The 20755-nt window shown below is 39.3% G+C and overlaps 1 protein-coding gene and 1 non-coding gene across 3 annotated transcripts in view; both read left to right on the forward strand.

Moving 5' to 3' along the window:
- LOC139934357 (rifampicin phosphotransferase-like) overlaps nt 1–17404 on the forward strand; it is a 44217-nt gene extending 26813 nt beyond the window's left edge. Inside the window, exons 25-40 of one of the 2 annotated variants that reach the window (XM_071928550.1) lie at nt 3688–3789; nt 5165–5293; nt 5563–5647; nt 5850–5932; nt 6354–6512; nt 7182–7241; nt 7786–7892; nt 8992–9058; nt 10319–10390; nt 10811–10902; nt 11680–11758; nt 12524–12569; nt 13063–13139; nt 14413–14515; nt 15989–16063; nt 16856–17404. In XM_071928550.1, coding sequence (XP_071784651.1) covers nt 3688–3789; nt 5165–5293; nt 5563–5647; nt 5850–5932; nt 6354–6512; nt 7182–7241; nt 7786–7892; nt 8992–9058; nt 10319–10390; nt 10811–10902; nt 11680–11758; nt 12524–12569; nt 13063–13139; nt 14413–14515; nt 15989–16063; nt 16856–16914 — 1395 coding nt within the window. In that variant the 3' untranslated portion in view covers nt 16915–17404. Of the gene's footprint in view, nt 1–3687; nt 3790–5164; nt 5294–5562; nt 5648–5849; nt 5933–6353; nt 6513–7181; nt 7242–7785; nt 7893–8991; nt 9059–10318; nt 10391–10810; nt 10903–11679; nt 11783–12523; nt 12570–13062; nt 13140–14412; nt 14516–15988; nt 16064–16855 lie in introns of those variants that run through there. The other variant, XR_011785703.1, reaches the window with a different exon arrangement.
- Nucleotides 16319–16483, forward strand: LOC139935483 (U1 spliceosomal RNA). Its single transcript, XR_011785820.1, has one exon. It is a non-coding gene; the product is annotated as a U1 spliceosomal RNA (small nuclear RNA).
- Nucleotides 17405–20755: the final 3351 nt, after the last annotated feature.

Consider the following 20755-nt stretch of genomic DNA (forward strand, 5'->3'; position numbering starts at 1 on the left):
CCTACATTAAAACGATCTGTACAACATGTTCTTTTCCCCCAAATTTGTGGCTCGTGAGAAGCTTCTTTCCTGGAAAATAAAACGGTCCTGATTTTGTCCTCGCGCAGCACGATCTTTGGTGTACGTTCTTGTAAGGAGGAGAGTCTAAATACATGTACATGGTTCTACGTTACGAAGCATGGAGGGAAGATAATGATAGTTGAAAGCTTGCCGTGTTGTTGAAGTTTTTGAGAAAGGAGTAAAAAATAAATGTCACGAAAACTATTTTAGTCTCAGTTTTAGCATGGAGGTAGAAATGGCACATGGGTTTAGCAAAGCATGTAAAAACGTATTAAGCTCTGAGCGTCGCGCGTCTTTGACCGGGCTCGTTTCAGGCGACGAGCGTAGACGACGAAAATAGACCGCCCGGGATTTGGAATGATTTACGGGTAAAGTCACCTTGTTTGCGCCGAGGACCAATTGCCTAAACTAATTCCAGTGTTTCGCGTTACTTTCGGAAATAAGACCATGATCGACAAACAAAAACTCTTTGACAGGAATACAAAAGCAGAGTTTTTATTATGCTGATCGTTTCTCTGGTGGTTGAGTGGCTCAGTTTTATAGAGCTGCCTATAATAAACAGGCAAAACATTTTGCTTTACAAAATTGCAGAAATTGAGCAGAACACCTGGATTCACAACTTGAACATGAGGCATGGTTAAGCTGCTTTTTGTGTTTAAAAAACTATTATGTAGTTTGGTCCTTGGCCAATGGCTTTTAAAGGAAAGAATCGCAGCGCTTAAGTAATCGGGGAACTGTGCTTACGCTAAGCGTATTTTACAGCTTAGCAGGGAATGTGTTCTTCACGTCACAATTCGCATCAAAAAATTTGCTACAGTTGACTAATTGTGCTCAACTCCTGCGAAACTTTCACTGCGAAAACAGTGACTTAAAAATTTGATTTGCATTCGCAGGAAAAACCGTGCTTTACTTGAGACAAAAGTACGCAGGGGCGACTAGTGTGCTTTAGTGTTAAAGTCATGACTACAAGTTATTATTTGAGTCGCGACTACTGTTTTTCTCTACTCCGTTATAATCGTGTTCACACATCGACTACAAAATTTGTCCCGAATACCTGTTTGGTGAACCAGTTGTGTTGGTTACTACTATTCGCAACATAATTAATATTGCCCTTGCGGCATAGCGGAACAAATCTTGAGAATCCGTACTTTATCTCGACAAGTGTCATAGTTAGTTTTGAAGTGCGACTAGTCGAGTAGTAAATTTCACTAGTCACACCTATTCGCAACATAATTAAAATTTGTCCCGACTATATTGGTGAACCAGTTGTGTTGCTTACTACTATTCGCAACATAATTAATATTGCCCTTGCGGCATAGCGGAACAAATCTTGAGAATCCGTACTTTATCTCGACAAGTGTCATAGTTAGTTTTGAAGTGCGACTAGTCGAGTAGTAAATTTCACTAGTCACACCTATTCGCAACATAATTAAAATTTGTCCCGACTATATTGGTGAACCAGTTGTGTTGCTTACTACTATTCGCAACATAATTAATATTGCCCTTGCGGCATAGCGGAACAAATCTTGAGAATCCGTACTTTATCTCGACAAGTGTCGTAGTTAGGTTTGAAGTGCGACTAGTCGAGTAGTAAATTTCACTAGTCACACCCATTCGCAACATAATTAATACTGCCCTTGCGGCACATAGCGGTACAAATCTTGAGAATCCGTATTTTATCTCGACAAGTGTCGTAGTCAGGTTTTGAGGTGCGACTAGTCGAGTAGTAAAATTCACTAGTCACCCATTCGCAACATAATTAATATTGCCTTTGCGGCACATAGCGGCACAAATCTTGAGAATCTGTATTTTATCTCGACAAGTGTCGTAGTTAGTTTTGAGGTGCGACTAGTCGAGTCGTGATGGGAACTTGCTTAATGTAAAGATTCAGTAATCTGCTGAAGCATTGATTTCTGCGCTTACGTCAAGCGAAATAGACTGCTTATAGCAGGGATTTCTTTTGTTTGTGTGCTTCCAAGCTCGCACATTATTTTCCAAGCTTGCACATCACAGTAAGTGGAAAATGGTGATCGTAAGCGCAGACTTTGGTGGTCATAAGAACCATGTAATTTTGCCCTGTGAGTAGGTTTAGTAAAACATGTAAAGGCAAAAAAGATTGTTAGTACATGAGGGGAAATCTGACTCTGCTTCACTGCGTAAGCAAAGAATTGACACATCAGAAGCGCGGATATTATCGCTTACATAAAGCATATTTCACAGCTTAGCAGGGATATTTTTGCTTGTGCGCGGGGAAACTTATCATATTATGTAATCTTTGCTTTGAACTAATTGCACAGATATTTCAGCGCCTGCAAAACAAGCGGAGAATGGTGGTTGTATAATAAATGGGCAGAGTTTGGTTGAAGCAGACAGCCATAAAACTGGGCCGTGTTCTATAGGGGAAATTATAGCTTGACATTTTGTGACAGTTTTGGTCTCTGCAACGTACACATACAAATACAGAGTCAGATACAGACATTACGGTGCAGAAATCGTGCAATTGAAATGTCTCATATAAAAAGCGCCCCCTATCGGCAGGAGTAGGAAAATAAAGGAGTATCCTACAAATTAATTATGTGATTTTAAACACGTAAAATAATACTAGATGGAAGCTTTGGGATGTTTAGCTTAATTCCTATCATAAAGCATATTAAAATTATTTATTAATTAACCACCAGTGACCCTCATTTGCATATTAATTAGGAAATCTTTGCAGCATCATATCTCAAGAACCTCACGGCCGACTTTTCAACTGTTTGTTCTTAAGGACTCCTTGGGGTTGGAGATTAATTTGACCTCTACTTCCGCGTCAACCGGAAGTGTCACCATATCTCAAGAACTATACAGCAGATTTGCAAAATATTTTCAGTTATAAACTCCTTAGGCATAAAATATTAACTTTAAAAAACCGTGACCTCAAGTTGACCCCTACTTCCTGGTCAACCGGAAGTGGGACCATATCTCAAGAACTATACAACAGATTATCAATTTTTGTTCAGTTATTATAGACTCCTTGGGCATTCACGATTAGTTTGAAACAACTTTGACCCCATGTTGAGCTTTACTTCCGGGTCAACCGGAAGTGAGCCCATATCTAAAAAAGTACAAAGCTAATGTTCAAACTTCAGTTATAGACTCTAAGGCAATAAATATTAGCTTTGGAAAACTGTGACCCCAAGTTGACCTCTACTTCTGGGTCAACCGGAAGTGGGACTATATATCAAGTTCTACACAACCGATTTTATAGACTCCTTGGCATTGCAGATTTATCTTTGGTAGCTGTGGGCCCATGTTGACCTTTACTTACGTGTCAACCGGGAAGTAAGACCTTATAACAAGAGCTACACAACTTTTTTGAAACCGTTTTTTCAGTTATATATTCCTTGGGCAATGAAGCACATAATCCAAGCAAAACAACACGGAACAGCTTCGTGTTTGTTCACAAACACTTAATGTCTAGTTTATGTTAGCTGTTACAAACTGCTTACCAAACTCAAGGACCTATGGATCTGCAAAATATGGTTAATGTTTATCTTAATCCAGGGTTTTGTATACATTCGGTAACCCTAGATTAACTCAAAATCGAAACAGTCTGGTGAAGTATTTTCTCATTCCTACTTTTTGAAGGATCTTAATATTCAAGACATTGATGAGTCCGACAGAATCGTCACGGATCACAGTCGGCTGTCAAAGTGGACCTGGCATCTCAACACTCTTAAGTATTGCTGGGTAAATATATTGATGTACTTCAAAACTATTTAATTACCCAGTTATGATGAACTGGTTGTTTTAATGGCACTGGACACACAATGGCAATTGTCAAAACCAGTACTCTCTTTTGGTATATCCCAACATTTGCGTAATAAAAAGAATCTGTGACATTTTGACTAAGTTGATCATCTAAATAACAAATGAATACTGAAATAAATGACACTCTTGGTTCACAATGGACGTGCTTCTAGATCCCTGAAAATTCTTCAAGTTGTAGTTATTTTAATTTATTGAGAAATTAACTCTTTCTAAAAACTATAATATGTTTAATGTAAACCTGTGGACATTTTGAAAAAGTACCTGAATCCTTTCATATGGAAAACACTTGACAAAATAACTATTTATTTGCAACATGTTACACTGACTCATTATATTTACATAAATGTGAGACAAAGGCCCATGTATTATATTTTTCATTTTATCATTATACATGTCGTAGCATTGTGTTCTATTTTCCTGAACAAAACTGTATAATTGCTACATTTTCTGGGCACTAAGAAACACAAACCCAGGAAAACTGGTCTGCAAATTTACTATTTTGGTGTTAAGTAGTTTAGCCTTTTTGCAAGTCCACTGCTTTCTTCTTTTTTATTTATACAAGGGGGGTAAAAACAGATGCGACATGAACTTTTCATGTCAACACTTGTGTTTGTTTGTGCCGAATAATTACAAATAATTGATGAAATGTTTATTTGATGAAATGTTTATTTGACTTTTTTTTATCATTGTGTTTTGAAATACAATGTTTTTACATTGGCAAACCAAAGTACAAGTAATACGGTGATGAAGTATAATGCAACTTCAAATGTTTTTGTTTTTTCGTGTTTTATATTTATATTTCTCTTACAATTGTTGTTAAAATGTGTGATGATGCAATGTATTCAAACTTTCTTTCTAATACTCACTTTGTTACGTAGGTGCTGTTCGGAAATTTATCATGTTAAACCCTATTTAGATGAAATAAATCGTTTTGACAAGGTGTTTATGATTTAATTTGCTTCAATCCTTTTGTTTTTAGATGAAACAAAGCCTTAGTCGTGTGACTAATGTGATTAGTCATTATTTTGAATGACTAATTGCAAAAGTCAGATGACTAACTTTAAGTCATTTCAGACGTTTCTTGATTTAGTCAGATGACCAAGTAATACAAGTCAGATGACTAAGTAATATCAGTCAGATGACTAAGTAAAATCAGTCACTTTTGACTAATTAATGTTGGTCATCTGCTTGTATGACTAACTTTTATTAGTCATTTCAGACGTAGGGCAGGACTAATTTTTATTAATCAAAATGACTAACTTATGTTTACAGTGTATTTGTATCTTTTATATAGACTTTATGGTCAAGCAGCGAGCAACTTGAACGTATGGGGAACGACACACGCTACCATCTGAACAAGCTATGGCCTACCGCGATTGAGCAAAACAATTACATCACAGATATGGCCGCTGATATGGGACAGGTATAGTTTTAATGGGCGCAACCCACTTAAAAATTCCTGTAGCATACAGTACGAAATGTTCAAATAATGTTAAAAAATACTTTGAAGCCTCACAGCTTCCTACAGTAAACTCTCGAACTTCTATCATATGCTTAAGTTGAGTTTGGGACTCGCAGGGCCCGTTGAGTGGTTCTCCCTCCAAATAAAAACATCACCAATTTCAAGAAAGTAAGTCAATCTTTTTTAACCCCCCAAAAAATAATATCTGACATAAATTTGATTCAATCTAGATGTGGAGTTGCCATTTTAAAGAGAGCACCAAAGGAAGTATCAGCCGAAGAATTGTCCAAGAAATCCTGAAAAGCGCTAATAAAGGTGGGTCAACTGCTTTTGTCAAGGAGACAGATCTCTTAATTGTTTTAGCTAAGGTTTGTAATTACCAAATGTGGTCAATCTTTTCTTAGATGCTGTATACCAGTCTACGCTATACTAAAACCATTGGAGCCGATCATGCTACATACAAATCCCCATAGTAACTGGTACAAACTAACCTTTGCATGACCTTTTATTAACGTAGATGTGAATGTAGACGGTGAAGCCGCCATGTTACTTTCCTCGTGCCCAGGAGTTGAAAGTGCTGATGTGCCTGTAGCGATAGAGGTAAATAATTTAGTTTTAAAGACACCGGACACTATTGGTAATTGTCAAAGACCAGCCTTCTCACTTGGTGTATCTCAACATATGCATAAAATAACAAACTTGTGAAAATTTGAGCTCGATTGGTCGTCGGAGTTGCGAGACATCTATGAAAGAAAAGAAAAAACACCCTTGTCACACGAAGTTGTGTGCTTTCAGATGCTTGATTTCGAGACCTAAAATTCTAAACTTGAGGTCTCGAAATCAAATTCGTGGAAAATCACTTCTTTCTCGAAGACTACGTCACTTCAGAGGGAGCCGTTTCTCACAATGTTTTATACTATCAACCTCTCCCAATTACTCGTTACTAAGTAAGGTTTTGAACTTACAATAATAAATATCACACATGATGTTGATTTTGTTTCCTTTTTTCTGACCGATACAGAGGGTTGCCAGAGCAGTTGAGCAGGAAGGAATGGGCGTTGCTTTTCGAGACATGTCACCAGAGGACGCTCTTCAATGGCTGCGCTCCAAGTCCAGTGGCTCTGCTGGCAGAGCTTTCGAAGAGTTCCTTAAAACGCACGGCCATCGCTGCGTCAAAGAGGTAAGGCAACATAAATCAGGTGACTATCGTTATACCATTTGCCCAAAAGTTACCCAAATGAGGTGACACGAATCGCAACCAACTCATCACCTTACATTAATAGTATGCTGCCGATTTTTGTAAAGTATTCTATCGCCAAGTTGCAATCCGTGGCCGAGTAGATAAGAGCACACCGGACTCCAGCTCTGGTGTTTTTGATAAGCGGGGAGTGTGGGTTCAAGTCCCGGTCATGACACTTTTATCCCATAGCAAGATACTTTACCATAATTGCTTTTTCCTTCCCATGTACCAGGATTGATAGTGCACGTAAAAGAACCCAGAAGACATATCGTGGAAGAGTAGGGATAAACCTATGGTGTTTCTGATCCACAAATCATCACCCTTGCTTACAGTTGTGTCGTCATCAGGCTTGCGAGCTAAAGTTATGAAGTTCACTTATAAGGCACCATTGGTTTAATTTACATAAATTGATAATACAAATAATATTATTAATAACTGCTGATCTCAATAAATCATTCTTCTACAAGTTCTTTCAAGCATTTGGCAAAAGCAAATACACATCCCTAAACCCCAGCAAAATACAAATAACACTCCATAAATACTATAGGATGAAAATGCTTAGGCCTGCTTTACATTATTTATCTTTGTTGTAATTTTTACGTTCTGCAGATTGAGTTACGGGAAAAATCTTGGGGTATGGACCCTATCAAGACTGTACCGGCACTACAGGTACGATTTCCTTTCTTTATACAATTTTGTTTTAGCTCCTAAGTGACCTGTCTCACTTCGTTCTTTCTTTCACAGCCTATTTCACTCACCTATTTCAGAAATAGCATGCTCACCAATTCTCCATTTCACTCTGTCCTGAGCTGACTGTTGCCATGCACTGTTCTGATGTTTATTTCACCTCTCCGTCGTCTGTTTTGTCTCCCTGCTGTCAGACTACTTGCTTGGTGACCAACCCATCTCCACTTCTTTGATTTAATTGTTTTAATAATATCATGCACTCTTGATTTCTTTTGTAGGTTGCCACCTTGTCCTTCTTTGTTACTCCTACCATTATCCTTGAATAGCCCTCACTATCACTATTTGGGGGGTTTTCGGCACCCCGAACAAAAATATTTAAACAAAATAGGTAGACCACCAACGTAAGGCTATAGACAGGTGGCTCATAGAGCGCCGACATGTTAATCTTGGGGTCGTTGGTTCGAGTCCCATACTCTAGTCAGGTTTTTTTTCATCTTGTATTTCCTTTACTTTTATCATCATGTAGGCCCTTCTTGCGTCTGGGTCCCTGGTGAACAGTTTTGCAAACAAACGGTACCTTGGTACTGAAGAGGCTGTAGCCAGACTGAAGTTTCCACTTTCCAGAATAGCAAGGTCTGTTACACATTTTGCATTGTTCGAATTTAAATGAACAAGTTATGTTCGTACGAGAAGCAATCCTCAAGAGAAATATGTTTAAACTAATTACACTTTGCATTTAATAATTTGAAATTAGTATTTTACGATTAGATTGACATTGTTCAAGCTTTAGTTTGATACTATAGTGCTCAGTGCGAGTTCTACAGTTAATGTCTTATACTCAGCTAAGTCATGGTACATTACTGTTACGCCATGAGAATGTATCAGCATTTCAGGCTTAAATCTCACTGATTTTTGAGTTCATACCAGTAACAATCCTCCAGGGAAATAGTGTGTTCTAATGCACTTCCAAAGTCAAGAATTGAAGTCCCCACCAATATCACCAATACTTATTTTGTTTGTCAAATTTTAAATATTAAAAGATTTGGGTACTTTTTTAAAATAGATTTACATTAAACTTACAGGGTTTGAAGATAATGATAGTGGAAAGCTTCCCTTCAAATATTTACTGAGGTGCTGTAGTTTTTGAGAAATGAGTAAACAAATGTCTTGAAAATACGTTTGTAAATGTTTAAAATAATTTTCGTCTCATGAGATGAAAATTATTTTCATGACATTGTTTTACTCATTTCCCAAAAACTACAGCACCTCAGCACGTAATATTTTCAGGGAAGCTTTCTACTATCATTATCTTCAAACTGTGTAAGTTTAGTGTAAATTTGTGGACATTGTATTTTTTGTCCTACAAAAGCTACATAGACCCTTTAAGCCTAAGATGAGACAGCACAGAATCAGTGACAGAGAATCAACCACCGGCATTGTTCTCTTTCAAGACCCGGCACTGAGACGTGTCCACCAAGTTAAATAAAACAAATTCACAGGATGTTTGGATATAGGGCTCATTGAAAGCTGTTGTTGTATTTCCCAAAAGCAACAATTTGAAAATAAAACACAGCTAAGGTACCGGTAATGTAATTAAAGGATAACGACTGAAACAGTTAATAGTTGCTATACGCTCAGGGCTGACAACAACTCCACATGATTTAGTTTTAAAAGTTGAAATGTTTACAATAACTAAAATCATAGCATCAACACTTTACCATCTCTTTCAAAGGTTGCTGATGGTAAAACTCATCCTGCCAAAGGCCAGGAGAGATGTTGCACGTCGAGAGAGGAGTAAGGTAATCGACAACTTCACAGTCTTAGATTGAGTTTTATCATTCACGGTCAAAAATTTCCCAACTTCTTTGCCCAATGTTGGTTCAAATATCAACTGACTACATAATTGGGCATAACTTAACCAACAGTGGTTGGGCAAAAACGTTTATCCAATAGTTGGGCAAACAGTTTGACAAAACAAGTTGGTCACATCATTTTACCCAACTGTTGAGTAATAACTTTTGACCAATAGTTGGGGAAGTTGGCCTACCATATGTTGGTTAAAAATGTTACTCAATAATGTAGTCAGTTGATATTTGAACCAACGTTGGGCAACTGTGTTGGGCAAAGGTTGCTACCCAACAAAAATAGCAATGATTGATCATTTGTTGGTTACTCCTTTATTCAATTGCTGGTAATGCAAAAAAAAAAACAGTTGATCGTCCGGATTTTTCCAAAAAGAGGAAGATGTTTTGTTTTTTTGGTTTTTTTTACGCGAAGTATGATTGCTGCAACAACAACTTTCGGAAAGGGCATCTAATTTGCGGTACTCTTTCCACACTGGATCCATCTGATATGTGCAGTCTATAATGATGCTTTTAGCTAGCCATTCTTCCCAAATTCAACTTCAACTTCTGCTTTGTTGTAACTGCTGGAAACTGGGCAGCGTTGTATTGCCTGATGGGTCTGATATCCTTGAAACCTTGTATCTACTGACGTTAAAACCGAAGTCCCAATTATAGGTCAAACGTTAAAGGCCAACCTCTGAAGGGTCGGGTTTGACTCTGTTGAATGAGCAAACAATGCAAACATTAACTTTTGTTGCATCGAATAACTGTGAGTGTTTAATAACTTGCTGTTTAAGTAAGAACTAGCGAAGTAAAAGTGCAGAGTGAAGGGGTTGCATTTCCTGATGGGTGCCTTGGCCAATCAGAAGTTAGTGACTATGGCAACTGAGTTCCATATAGCCAATCAGTAGGTCAGACTGTTATAGGTTGTAAGAAGTGCCACATATGCATCTTGAAAATGGTTGTGCTTATACGTTTAAATGGTTTTGCTACTTAAACCATCCCCTTAAAGATACAATTTGTTATTATTTGTTCTCTAAATGAAGTTGCTTCTGATGACCTTGCAATTACCCTTTCCACCATGCGTTTTACCTTTTTTCAGGCCACGTGACAAAAACGCTTTTAGAGACGATAAAGAAGCCGGGGAAAGGTCCACGGTCGGCTGATGCTTTGTATGGTTTTATCCACACTGTGTTTTTTCTTTTGATTTGACAGTCGGTAACAATTAAGGCAACTTACTACAGGAAAGTCGCCTACTGGAGACTTGCTAAACTCATGGTTAAAGAGGTAGGGGAGTTAATAAATAATGTTTATTTGTTTGGTTGGCTGCTTTGTTGTGTATGGAGTTGTCGGGTTGTTTTGAGTGTTATATTGTGGTGGAGTGTTTTTGGAGTTGGTTTGTTGGGTGTGTTTAATGGGTTTGTAGGGTCTGTTTTGTGGTTAATTGTTATTGGGTGTTTGTTGGGGTTGGGTTTTCGATGGTTTTGTTATCATATAGGGTATATTTGATTGGTTGTTAGTGTGTTTGATGGGTTTCTTATGGTGTTTGGTGGTTTTTTTTGGGTGTTTGATGGCGTTGTATGGGGTATTTGCTGAGATTTGTTTGTGTTTGTTCTTATTTCTTATTTTTGTCAACTCTTCTGAACCATCCGAGCGGTTTTTACCACAGGAAGCAAAATACACCTTTAAGATCCTTTCTAATTTCAGGGTCGTTTACCGGACGAAGATTTGTTGTTTTTCTTCACTCCAACTGAGATAGGTCAGTTACTTAACGACAGGTCACCCACGCTCGTAGCAAGGTAAGGGGTTTATTATTATGACACATAATATTCCTATAGCAAATGCTTACATTTAAATAATAAACCACAAGGGAAACTAGCTTAGGTTTAAAGTTATTTGGTGTTGAACAAGACAAAGTTAGAAGAGAGCGGGATTTGAACCAACGATCTTCGGATTATCGCACCAGAGCTCTACCAAAATGAGCCATTTACTTACTTACCTACCTACTTACTCGTCTATGTTTTCTAATTTGTATTGTTTGTTTAATCGCTGTCATTTTGTTAACTTCGCATACATGTTCTGCTTCAGAGTTATATAATATACATTGTTTAACCATGGTAAAACATGTGTGTAGTTATCTACTGTAGCGGTTAGTATTTATGTATCCGTCTTTTTAGTGCTGTTTTCCTGTTTTGTTCTGTAGTCTTGTAACGGGCACATCCGCCACAAGCTTCGGCTTTTAGGATGATGCCTCCATGTGATGTGAATGTGGAAATAAATGTTTTATTGATTGATTGATTGGTAAAACCATGTGTTGGCGGTCTCTAGTTATGTCAACGGGTGCCAGTCAAACAATCAAAAGAAATGTATAAAGCGCCAAAATCAAAAGTTTGCTAAAAGGCGCCGAGAAGCCATACGACTGTTAGCTGTCGTGTAACCAGCGATCGCAACCAGGTTAACGATACAACTTGGAAAGCAGTAGCCAGGGGATCATCTTGAAAGGGGGCGCGGCTTTTTAATATTTAATATCAAATAATAAACCACAATGTAAACAACTGTTGTCCTTTTTGCTACAGAGCATTACGAAGACGGCGCATCTTACCCGTACAGGACTCTCACAGGTTCCCGCTTCTATTCCATGGTATCCCCAAACCGGTAACTACACATAATGCATTTTAGGTACTAAAAGCCACAGTTAATGGAGATAAGAATTAAACCAGTCATTCTTGTTCACTCCTCTTTCTTTAAAATCATTTATTATCAAAATACATGTATCCAAAAACTTCAAAACATAATATTATGAGCTTATAGATAGGTGTTCGGAAGCCAAACCCGTAAACCATCTCCCTATTTCGGGTACCCAACTACAAACGCAAAGACCAGGTTCTCCCCTAACAAATATCAAAAAACTCTATTGTTCTCCAACTTCTAGCTCGTTTGTTTACTTGTTTGTTTGAATTTGAATGGTCTTCCCATCAAGGGAACTCTGCAAATAAACACCAAGCTGGCAACAGCCAATTTATCTCATAAAAACACTGGTTTAACGTCTCTGTTTATGAATTATATACACATATCAAGAAATTATGATTCAGTAACTAGACGACAATTATGAATTATATACACATATCAAGAAATTATGATTCAGTAACTAGACGACAATTATTTATTCTAGTCGTTGTGAAATCAGTGGTTAGCTGGGGGATAGCTCGTTGTTTCCATTACTTTCCGATTTTCTCCTACTTAAAACATGTGCAGGTAATAGTGCCATATAAGTAGAGTTATCGAGGTGAACTTTGAAAACATATTCATAAATATGAAATTGCATTGCATTCATACAGGAAGTTGATTTTGTTCTGTTAGAAGTCTGATGTAACTCATTAAAGGTATGGTCGTCGTCGTGTTTATTCCGTTGTCTTACAGATTGAGGAAGATGCAGACCCGGATGAAACAGAGATGCAATTGAGAGGTAAATATATCGTCCAATGAATATTTCATAGTCACTAGAGTCGTTAAAGTTCTGCGACTGAGAATTCAAATCTTCTTTGAGTCTTGAGATCATCATTTCCCGCACCCCCAGATTATGTATCATGCATTTTGTGTATTGAGGAATGGCCCACGCTGCACTTTCCACACAATAATAGCTTGTTGTTACTTTATGGAATGCACACAATGTTTACACTATCGTTTCTCATTATTTTAATTCATTTGAAAAGAATTTGCAGGGATCAAACGTGAGGTTGTTACAACTTTTTTTTACTATATGTCATTTTGATTGTGTAGCAGTTTGCATCAGCTCATTCTCTTGTTTACTTATTGTTCTGAATAATTTGAAAGAAACGTTGCGTCATAGTTGAGGTGAAGATATTTTCTTTATTTAAAAAAAAAACATCATAAAAACTAAGACAAACTCATGTATATTGCATAATTTATCCTTATTTTGTAAACTCATCACCTTGAAGGTTTTCCTATTAGCCCGGGGGTTGTGAAGGGCACAGCCCGGGTTGTCACCTGTCTACCTGACGCTTCAAGCATAAAGGTGAGTTTATTTTGATATCAACAACCAGGCCCTGGTTTCGGCGCTGCTGTGTAAGCGAAGAACCCCGTAATCATGAAACAGACCTTCATCATGATGCCTACATCTTTGTCCACTTCCTTGTATCGAATAACAATAATAAATGCTTATAATCATTTTGCAAAAAGGAACCAGACTAGTTTGTTCTTCCAGGCTCGGTTAGGTATCCATGAGCAAGTTCGGGTGCGCACAATGGTTAACTAAAGGTTGACCATTTTGACTCGAACCCAGGCTGGTCGACCATTGGTTGACTACTGTGGTCGACCATTTGGAACCAGCCTCGAGCACATGGTTTCTTCACTGGTCCCAACAGCATGTTCCGTTCTAACATGTGTTAAGCGCAGAAGGGAATCAGTGACACTTTAGCGAAAAGGTGGAATGTTAGCAACGAGTCGTTCGGGTGAGTACGTCACTGCGCATGTGCGTTGCTAGTCTGTGGTCGACCACTGGTGGACTAAATGTGCGCACTCGAACTTGCTCATTGATATCACAAGAGAAACTCAAGATGGTTGCACTATGATAAAGGTCTATAACGCAGAGTACCACGCGCAAAAGCAACAATTCACGGTTATCCTGAATGCGCTTGACGTTTAGCTAGGAATTCCCTGCTTCGGTTAAAGCACCGATTCTTCGCTTACGGTAAGCAGAGAGCAATGACATTGGGCCCTGTTCTTCTTCTGATTGTTTAAGTTGTACAGCTGTTCTGATCTGTCAAAGCACACTGTGATTATATGTTTGTAATTACAACAGAACTTTTGTATATACATTTATGCGGAACTGTCTAATTTGGTAATTTCTTGTGTTTATCACTTGTTTTGGGGAGGTTGAACAAAGAATTGACTAGACTGGAATTCGAACCAACGACCTCGGGATTAACGTGCTGGCGCTCTACCATCTGAGCTATCTAGCCCCATGTTGGAGGTGTCCCTATTTTGACAATATCTTTATTTATTACTTGTGTGAAAATTATGCTCTTGTTTATTTATGTGATATTACTTTATCAAACCTTTAAAGCATAGACCTATTAGGCATGTTAATTTGTAATAATGTTCCGGCTTTTTTATTTCGTCACTTGTTTTAATCTCCCTTGGAGCAGAAACCTTACATTTCCAGATAAGATGTCTCTGTATCTGCTCTGTAAAATGCTTAGGGGCCGACTGCCTGTTAGTGTTTTAATATATTTTGTTGTCAATGGCATTCATTTTGGTAAACAAATTTGTATTCTCCTCGGTTGCAGCAAGGAGATATTCTGATAACAAGAATAACAGACATAGGTTGGAGTCCATACTTCCCTTTGATCAAGGGTCTGGTGACTGAAATAGGAGGCCTCATGTCACACGGTAAGTATCAAACCATATAAAGAATACTTCACAGAGTACTACCTATGTATAGTGGGTGCGTTCGATTGGCTTCCTCTGGTCGACCCCCATCCCCGGTAATTTCGAATAGCTTTGACGTCATTCCCAGGGGCTCACCCGGGTCGGCCCCGAGTGCCCTGCTTGTGAGGCTGGTTCGAGGTGCATGACGTCACCACGAGATGAGTGATCGTTCGAGGGGCTCTTTTCAGAGGCCTGAATAAGAACCGCGGGGTCGACACGGGGAAGCTAATCGAACCAATGAGCCCAAGCAAGACGTGATTACCAAAAGCTTGATCAGAGTTTGCAGTGTGTTTGCATCAGTGTCTCAAAAAGACCTTTTAAATGATTTTTCCCCAATGTAGGATGTTTTACGAACCACAAGATGGCGCCATTATGTCAGATCAAAGCAACATTGCTACGACTCTCATCACATAGAGACAGCAATACGTAATAGGCGTAAAGTGCTTGATGCCAGATAGCTTGACGTTGAAGTATAGGTCTTCTCGGTCAATTTTGGCAAATGAGAAGCAAATTTAACCACCAAACCATTCTATTTCGCGCGAAATTTAATCCTGCCTAAATTAGTCATGCAATTTCGCTTTGAGCCTATGCAAAAGTAATGTTGCGTCATTTGATTTAAGAAAATAAACACACAGCTTAACATTTAAGAGAACAGCATTCGAATTCGCTGGAACTTTTCTAGTGCAACCAGCTTCGCTAAATTGAATGCCATGCTAATTTGAACACAATTCTAAAGGTATTCGAATGACACAGCGAAATTGATTGCACGAATGGTCTGGCAAAACCGCATTAAAATTAAAGTGGCTGTACTTTTATCAAAAAACTACTAAAAAAACTATACTATGAATGTAAAGTTTGCGCTAGCACATTTTGTTGAAACATACTGGACAATGGGATCCCAGAGCCCCCCCCCCCCAGCCCCCAGCACCCACTCCCCCAACACACTGCAGTTTAAAAGCCGTTGACACTATTGGTAATTACTCAAAATATTTAAATATTATCATAAAACCTTTCTTGATTACGAGTAATGGCGAGAGGTTGGTAGTATAAAACAATGTGCGAAACAGCTCTCTCTGAAGTGACATAGTTTTCGAGAAAGAAGTAATTTTCCACAAGTTTGATTTCGAGACCTCAAGTTTAGAAATTGAGGTCTCGAAATCAAGCATCTGAAAGCACACAACTTCGTGTGACAAGGGTGTTATTTTCTTTCATTATTATCTCGCAACTTCGGCGACCGATTGAGCTTAAATTTTCACAGGCTTATTATTTTATGCATATTACGTTGAGATACACCAACTGTGCAGACTAGTTTTTGACAATTACCAATAGTGTCCACTGTCTTTAATTATTCCCACCCAACATACATTCAAATAAACAAATAAAATGAATAAATAAATACTCATATAGGCCTACTATATCTTCATTTCCTAATAGGTGCTGTTGTTGCAAGGGAGTACGGCTTACCGTGTCTCGTCAATGTGCAGCGGGCGACCACGGTTTTTCACTCAGGTTGGTCAATAAAAACGATAATTGTAAATAAATCCTCAAAGATAATTAAGTCCTCCTTGAGGTTCTGCATCTATTTCGTGGATTGCTGCCATGAACCATAGACCATTTGAAGGTCCAACTTCGTGATAAACGCGTTTTCAGAAGAAAACGTCTCCGAAACGATATTTGTTTTTGCTCGGGTGAGCACACCCTATCCACCATGGGTGTGGTGTTACTGACTGCCTCTGATCATCTTTAGAATGCTCCCTTCAATTCATACTTACCTGGCTCAGGAGATACCGTGATCATTCAGGCGGTTCCCCCAAGGCGAGGCCCGGCCATAGCACACCTCGGCCTGGGTTGACCCTTGCGATTCCCCCAAATGTGGGGAACTCGGGAGTACAATTTCTGATAGTGGGGACTGCGTTCGCGCTCTCCCTCGCAAAAACCAAATGACAGAATCATAGACATTTAAGCGTTTGAGCAAACCAGCATAAGGGGAAAGTAACAACATCAACACACACTCGATACACCACCCAAGCAAAACAGCACTTTGTCCTTGGCTCACAATTGGCAAGATCAACACAAGGGCACCAAAAGTCTCTTGGATTTAGACACAGGCTAGCAATATACTGCACTATTGCCTCTCGCGAGAATAGCACCAGCGTCACGTGATTGAGAGAATGTTTCCGCACTTTCACAGTGGAAAACATTTAACGATTTGTCTACATCTTCTTGGTCAAACCAACAAAGAAATTTGTGTAATTTTGTTTTATTTGTAAAATAATGGTCATTAACTTTTGTCTTCTACAGGTGATACTGTTCTGTTGAACGGAGCTAACGGGACGATCGACAAACTTCTTACCAATTGAGTGTTAAAAATCACTACTTCTGAGTCACTCTGGACGTGATTGTTCTGAGTGCCATCTCATAAACAAATTCGCAAATGATGTTTTATATATACCTAATAAAATAGTTGATAGAACTATGGCTCGGTTAATTTATAGATTGGTGATCATAAGATGCAAACTGCTCTGTCTCCCCCTTCTCTTTTTCTTTTTGTGCGTGTCTCTCTCTTTTCCTTTTTAATTAACAATTATCGTGTACAGCTTGTAAATGTCTTACTCTACGACGTCAACAGTGAGATAATAATACAGAATTTCATTTTTGTTTGAGGATACTTGCACTGAAAATATCGTAATGAATTTACCATTTTTATAAATAGGTAAAGAGACAGAGAGAGTCGGTTCATACTTCCTGCGAATGCAAATACGAAAATAATTTTGACGTCACAATAAACTCACAACAAAAAATTCGCATAAACTCAGTTGACTTGCGGTTCAACTCCTGCGAAACATTAGCCTTTAGTCAATTTTTAAAATGGTTTATTTGTGCAAATAAGCCATTCAGGCTTTTACCATACATTCATTGCAGTATTTACATAATTCTATTTACAAATAATAAAACAAAAAACAAAACTGAGGAAAGTGCAAAACGTTGATGCTGACACTTCAAAAGGTGGGCCTTTTTAGAGACGCCTTTGGTCGGTTTTGACACGTGTTACCTCACTCTATGCTTAGAGAAAACCTAAGGGAGAAAACAAAGCAAGGAAACGTATTTTGCACTATAGGTTATGCATTGTGACTTTAACAAGAGAAATCTGAGAAACTCGGGCCAGTCTCGGACACTATACCAGATTTTGGATTGTTTTTATCATTGCGGTGGCTCGGGTGTGTTTGTTTTCAAATTTAGCTCTATTCCTGGCTAACCACACTGCCATCCGGTAGATTGACAGGATTCTGTTAAGTTGCTGCACTGTCATTGTGGGTTTATTGGTTTCGTACAATGAGAAGAATATAGTGTCCGCGTCTGGGCTCACGTGCCCATTGTTGAGCCTACTCATGTGGTCAGCGAGCCACGCGCCTGCCGGCTTAACCACGCTGCATTCAATGAAAGCGTGCTCTAGTGTTTCGAGCTGACCGCAATGCGGGCAACTCCCAGTTGCCCCTGGGTTTTTGCGCATTCTGTAGCCGATAGGTAAGACATTATGTGCTATTTTGAAGTTCAAGCTAGTTTGGCTGTGGAGGAGATTGGCGCACAAAGTTCTTTTCCACGCAACTTGCCAACTTTTCCCTGGTAAGTCTCTTTGGACTTAAGGCTTGGTCTCTCGGGACTCTAGAATGGATGCAAGGTAAGTATTTTGTTTCAGCTTTGTCCAGTCCGTAACAAGTTGTTTGTTGTTCCGGAAGGTTTTAAGAACTGAAGTGTAAAAATCTGACTGGGTGTCGCAGTGAGGGGTGTTACATCGAATTAACTCTGGTTTTATGTCCCTAAGGGAAAGGGCGCACCAGTACCTCGCCAGAGATTTCCACTTCACTGTTTTTTTATTGATAATTTGTTTTATATGCATCCCTTGCATAGTAGCCATTTTGTCTTCAATATTCGCTACCCCAAGGCCACCTCGGGAAGTGGGGAGAAACATGGTGTTCCTGTTGACAAATTCGCCTTTGTGGCCCCAGATGAATCGAAATATGAGTTGGTTTATTTTCGTTATTTCTCATCGTGGGCGGGGTAACTTCAGCCAAGTACCATATTTTGGGCAAAATGTACGTGTTAGTGACCGTGACCCTTCCTTTCATGGTTAGATCCAGGCCACTCCAATCGTTGATTGATTGTTCGATTTTGGAAATTTTTCGGTCCCACATTTCTTTTCGGGATTCTTTGTTTCCGAAATTAACCCCGATAATTTTGGGTGAGTTACCCCAGGCTATGTCAACTGGTCCATTCAACTTTCCACTCCACCTCCCAAGATAAACTCCTTGGGACTTTTGCTGGTTGAGCTTGGAGCCGGACGCTTTCTCATATCTCTCGATCAGTCTAAAGCTGTGGACAACGGAACGGTCGTTTGACAGGATAAGGGTAGTATCATCGGCATACATGATACTCTAGCTTCGGTCCCACCTGGTAATTTGATCCCCACGATAGATGGATCACCTCTCAGCGCGCAGCCTAGAGGTTCCAAGGCCAAAATGTACAGTAGGGGGGATAGGGGGGCAACCCTGTCTGACCCCGCGTGACAGTGAAAAGGGTTCCGAAATGTGACCATTGCAAATGACTGCACTGTCTATGTCTGTGTACAGGATTTCGACCCACTTATGGAAATTTGGACCGAAGCCAAATTGTCCTAGTACTTGCCTGAGATACCCCCAGTTTACCCTGTCAAAAGCTTTTTCTTGATCGAGAGACACAAAGACCGCGCCCATATTCTTTTGCTCAACGTAATCTTGAACGTTTCGGAGCAAGTGTGCATTGTATAGTATTGATCTACCCTCCACCGAACAGGTTTGATCCAAATGGATAACACTGTTCAGGACTGTGCGTAGTCTGGTGGCGAGGATCTTGGAGATGATTTTGTAGTCAACGTTTAACAACGAGATCGGACGCCAGTTTTTTAGGTCGTCACGGTTGCCCTTTTCTTTAAAAATCTTAAATTACCATTTTCAAAGACCGTGTTGATTACGTTGCAAATGTCTTGCCCAATCTCGTTGAAAAACGTTTTGTAAAAATCTGCAGGCAAACCATCTTGACCTGGGGATTTGCCCGCCTCCATACTAAACAATGCGACCTGCACCTCAGGCAGTGTCGCCGGCTCTTCGAGTGAATTTTGTTCCTCTGAGCTCAGTGACCTGTCAATTGACTCAAGAAAGAAATCGATTTCTTTTTGTTCGACCGGGGCGGTCGTGTACAGCGCCTCATAGTATTGACGGCATGTTTCAATCATTACCACTGGGTCTTCTGTTACACTCCCGTCACGGCCATTGAGACTCTGCATGCGCTTGGAGTCGGGGTCTTTTGTGTTTGGGCACTGAATGTTTACTTCGCCTTTGATTTTGGTTGAAGGGCGGTAGTTTTGGAATTTGCTACCGTCTTGTTTTTGGGTGTTTTTCAAAAATTCTAGTCTCGCTGCTTTGAGTCTAGGGGCACATGAAGAGTCACCTTTATCTATTTTACTCTGTAATTGATCAATTTCTTTCAAGAGACACTTCCGTTCAAGATTACGCCTCCTGGAGGCGTTTACAGAAAACGAAATAACCGCTCTTTTGAGGTTAGCTTTTCCCTTGTTTCACCACTCAGTAATTTGATCAAAATTCCGCTTTTGTTTTTTCCAAACAGCCCAAGTAGATTTAACCATATGTTGGAATTCTGCTTGGGGCAAGTAAGATGTATTGCATTTCCAATACCCTCTTCCGGTTTTTTGAATCAGATTGGATATCTTGGTGGTTACCAAATCATGATCAGACAAAGGAAAAGCAGTTATTTCACTTTCTGAACCGATGGACAATTCACGGGACAAGAATATTTTGTCAATACGAGTGGCTTTTGAATTATCCACACTGTGAAAGGTAAATCTTTTAACGCTGGGGTGTTTCGTCCTCCAGGTATCTACCAAATCATGACACTTGACAGTACGGAATAATTCTCTAGTTCCTCGTAAACCTTGGTGATTAGGAAATTGGTTTTTTGAATCAAGGCTCTGGTCAGAAATACAGTTGAAATCCCCCCCCCCCCCCCTAGGATGATATGCCTCATGCCCCGGCTGTGAAGTGGCATTTGTTCTTTGAAAAAGCGCCGTCTTTCTGGGGGTGGTTTGGTGCATAACAATTGATTATTCTGACCCGAGCCTTAGAACCAGGCAAAGTTGTTGTAATGGAA

Source organism: Asterias amurensis, chromosome 3 (genome assembly GCF_032118995.1).
Source record: "Asterias amurensis chromosome 3, ASM3211899v1".
Classification (NCBI taxonomy): domain Eukaryota; kingdom Metazoa; phylum Echinodermata; class Asteroidea; order Forcipulatida; family Asteriidae; genus Asterias; species Asterias amurensis.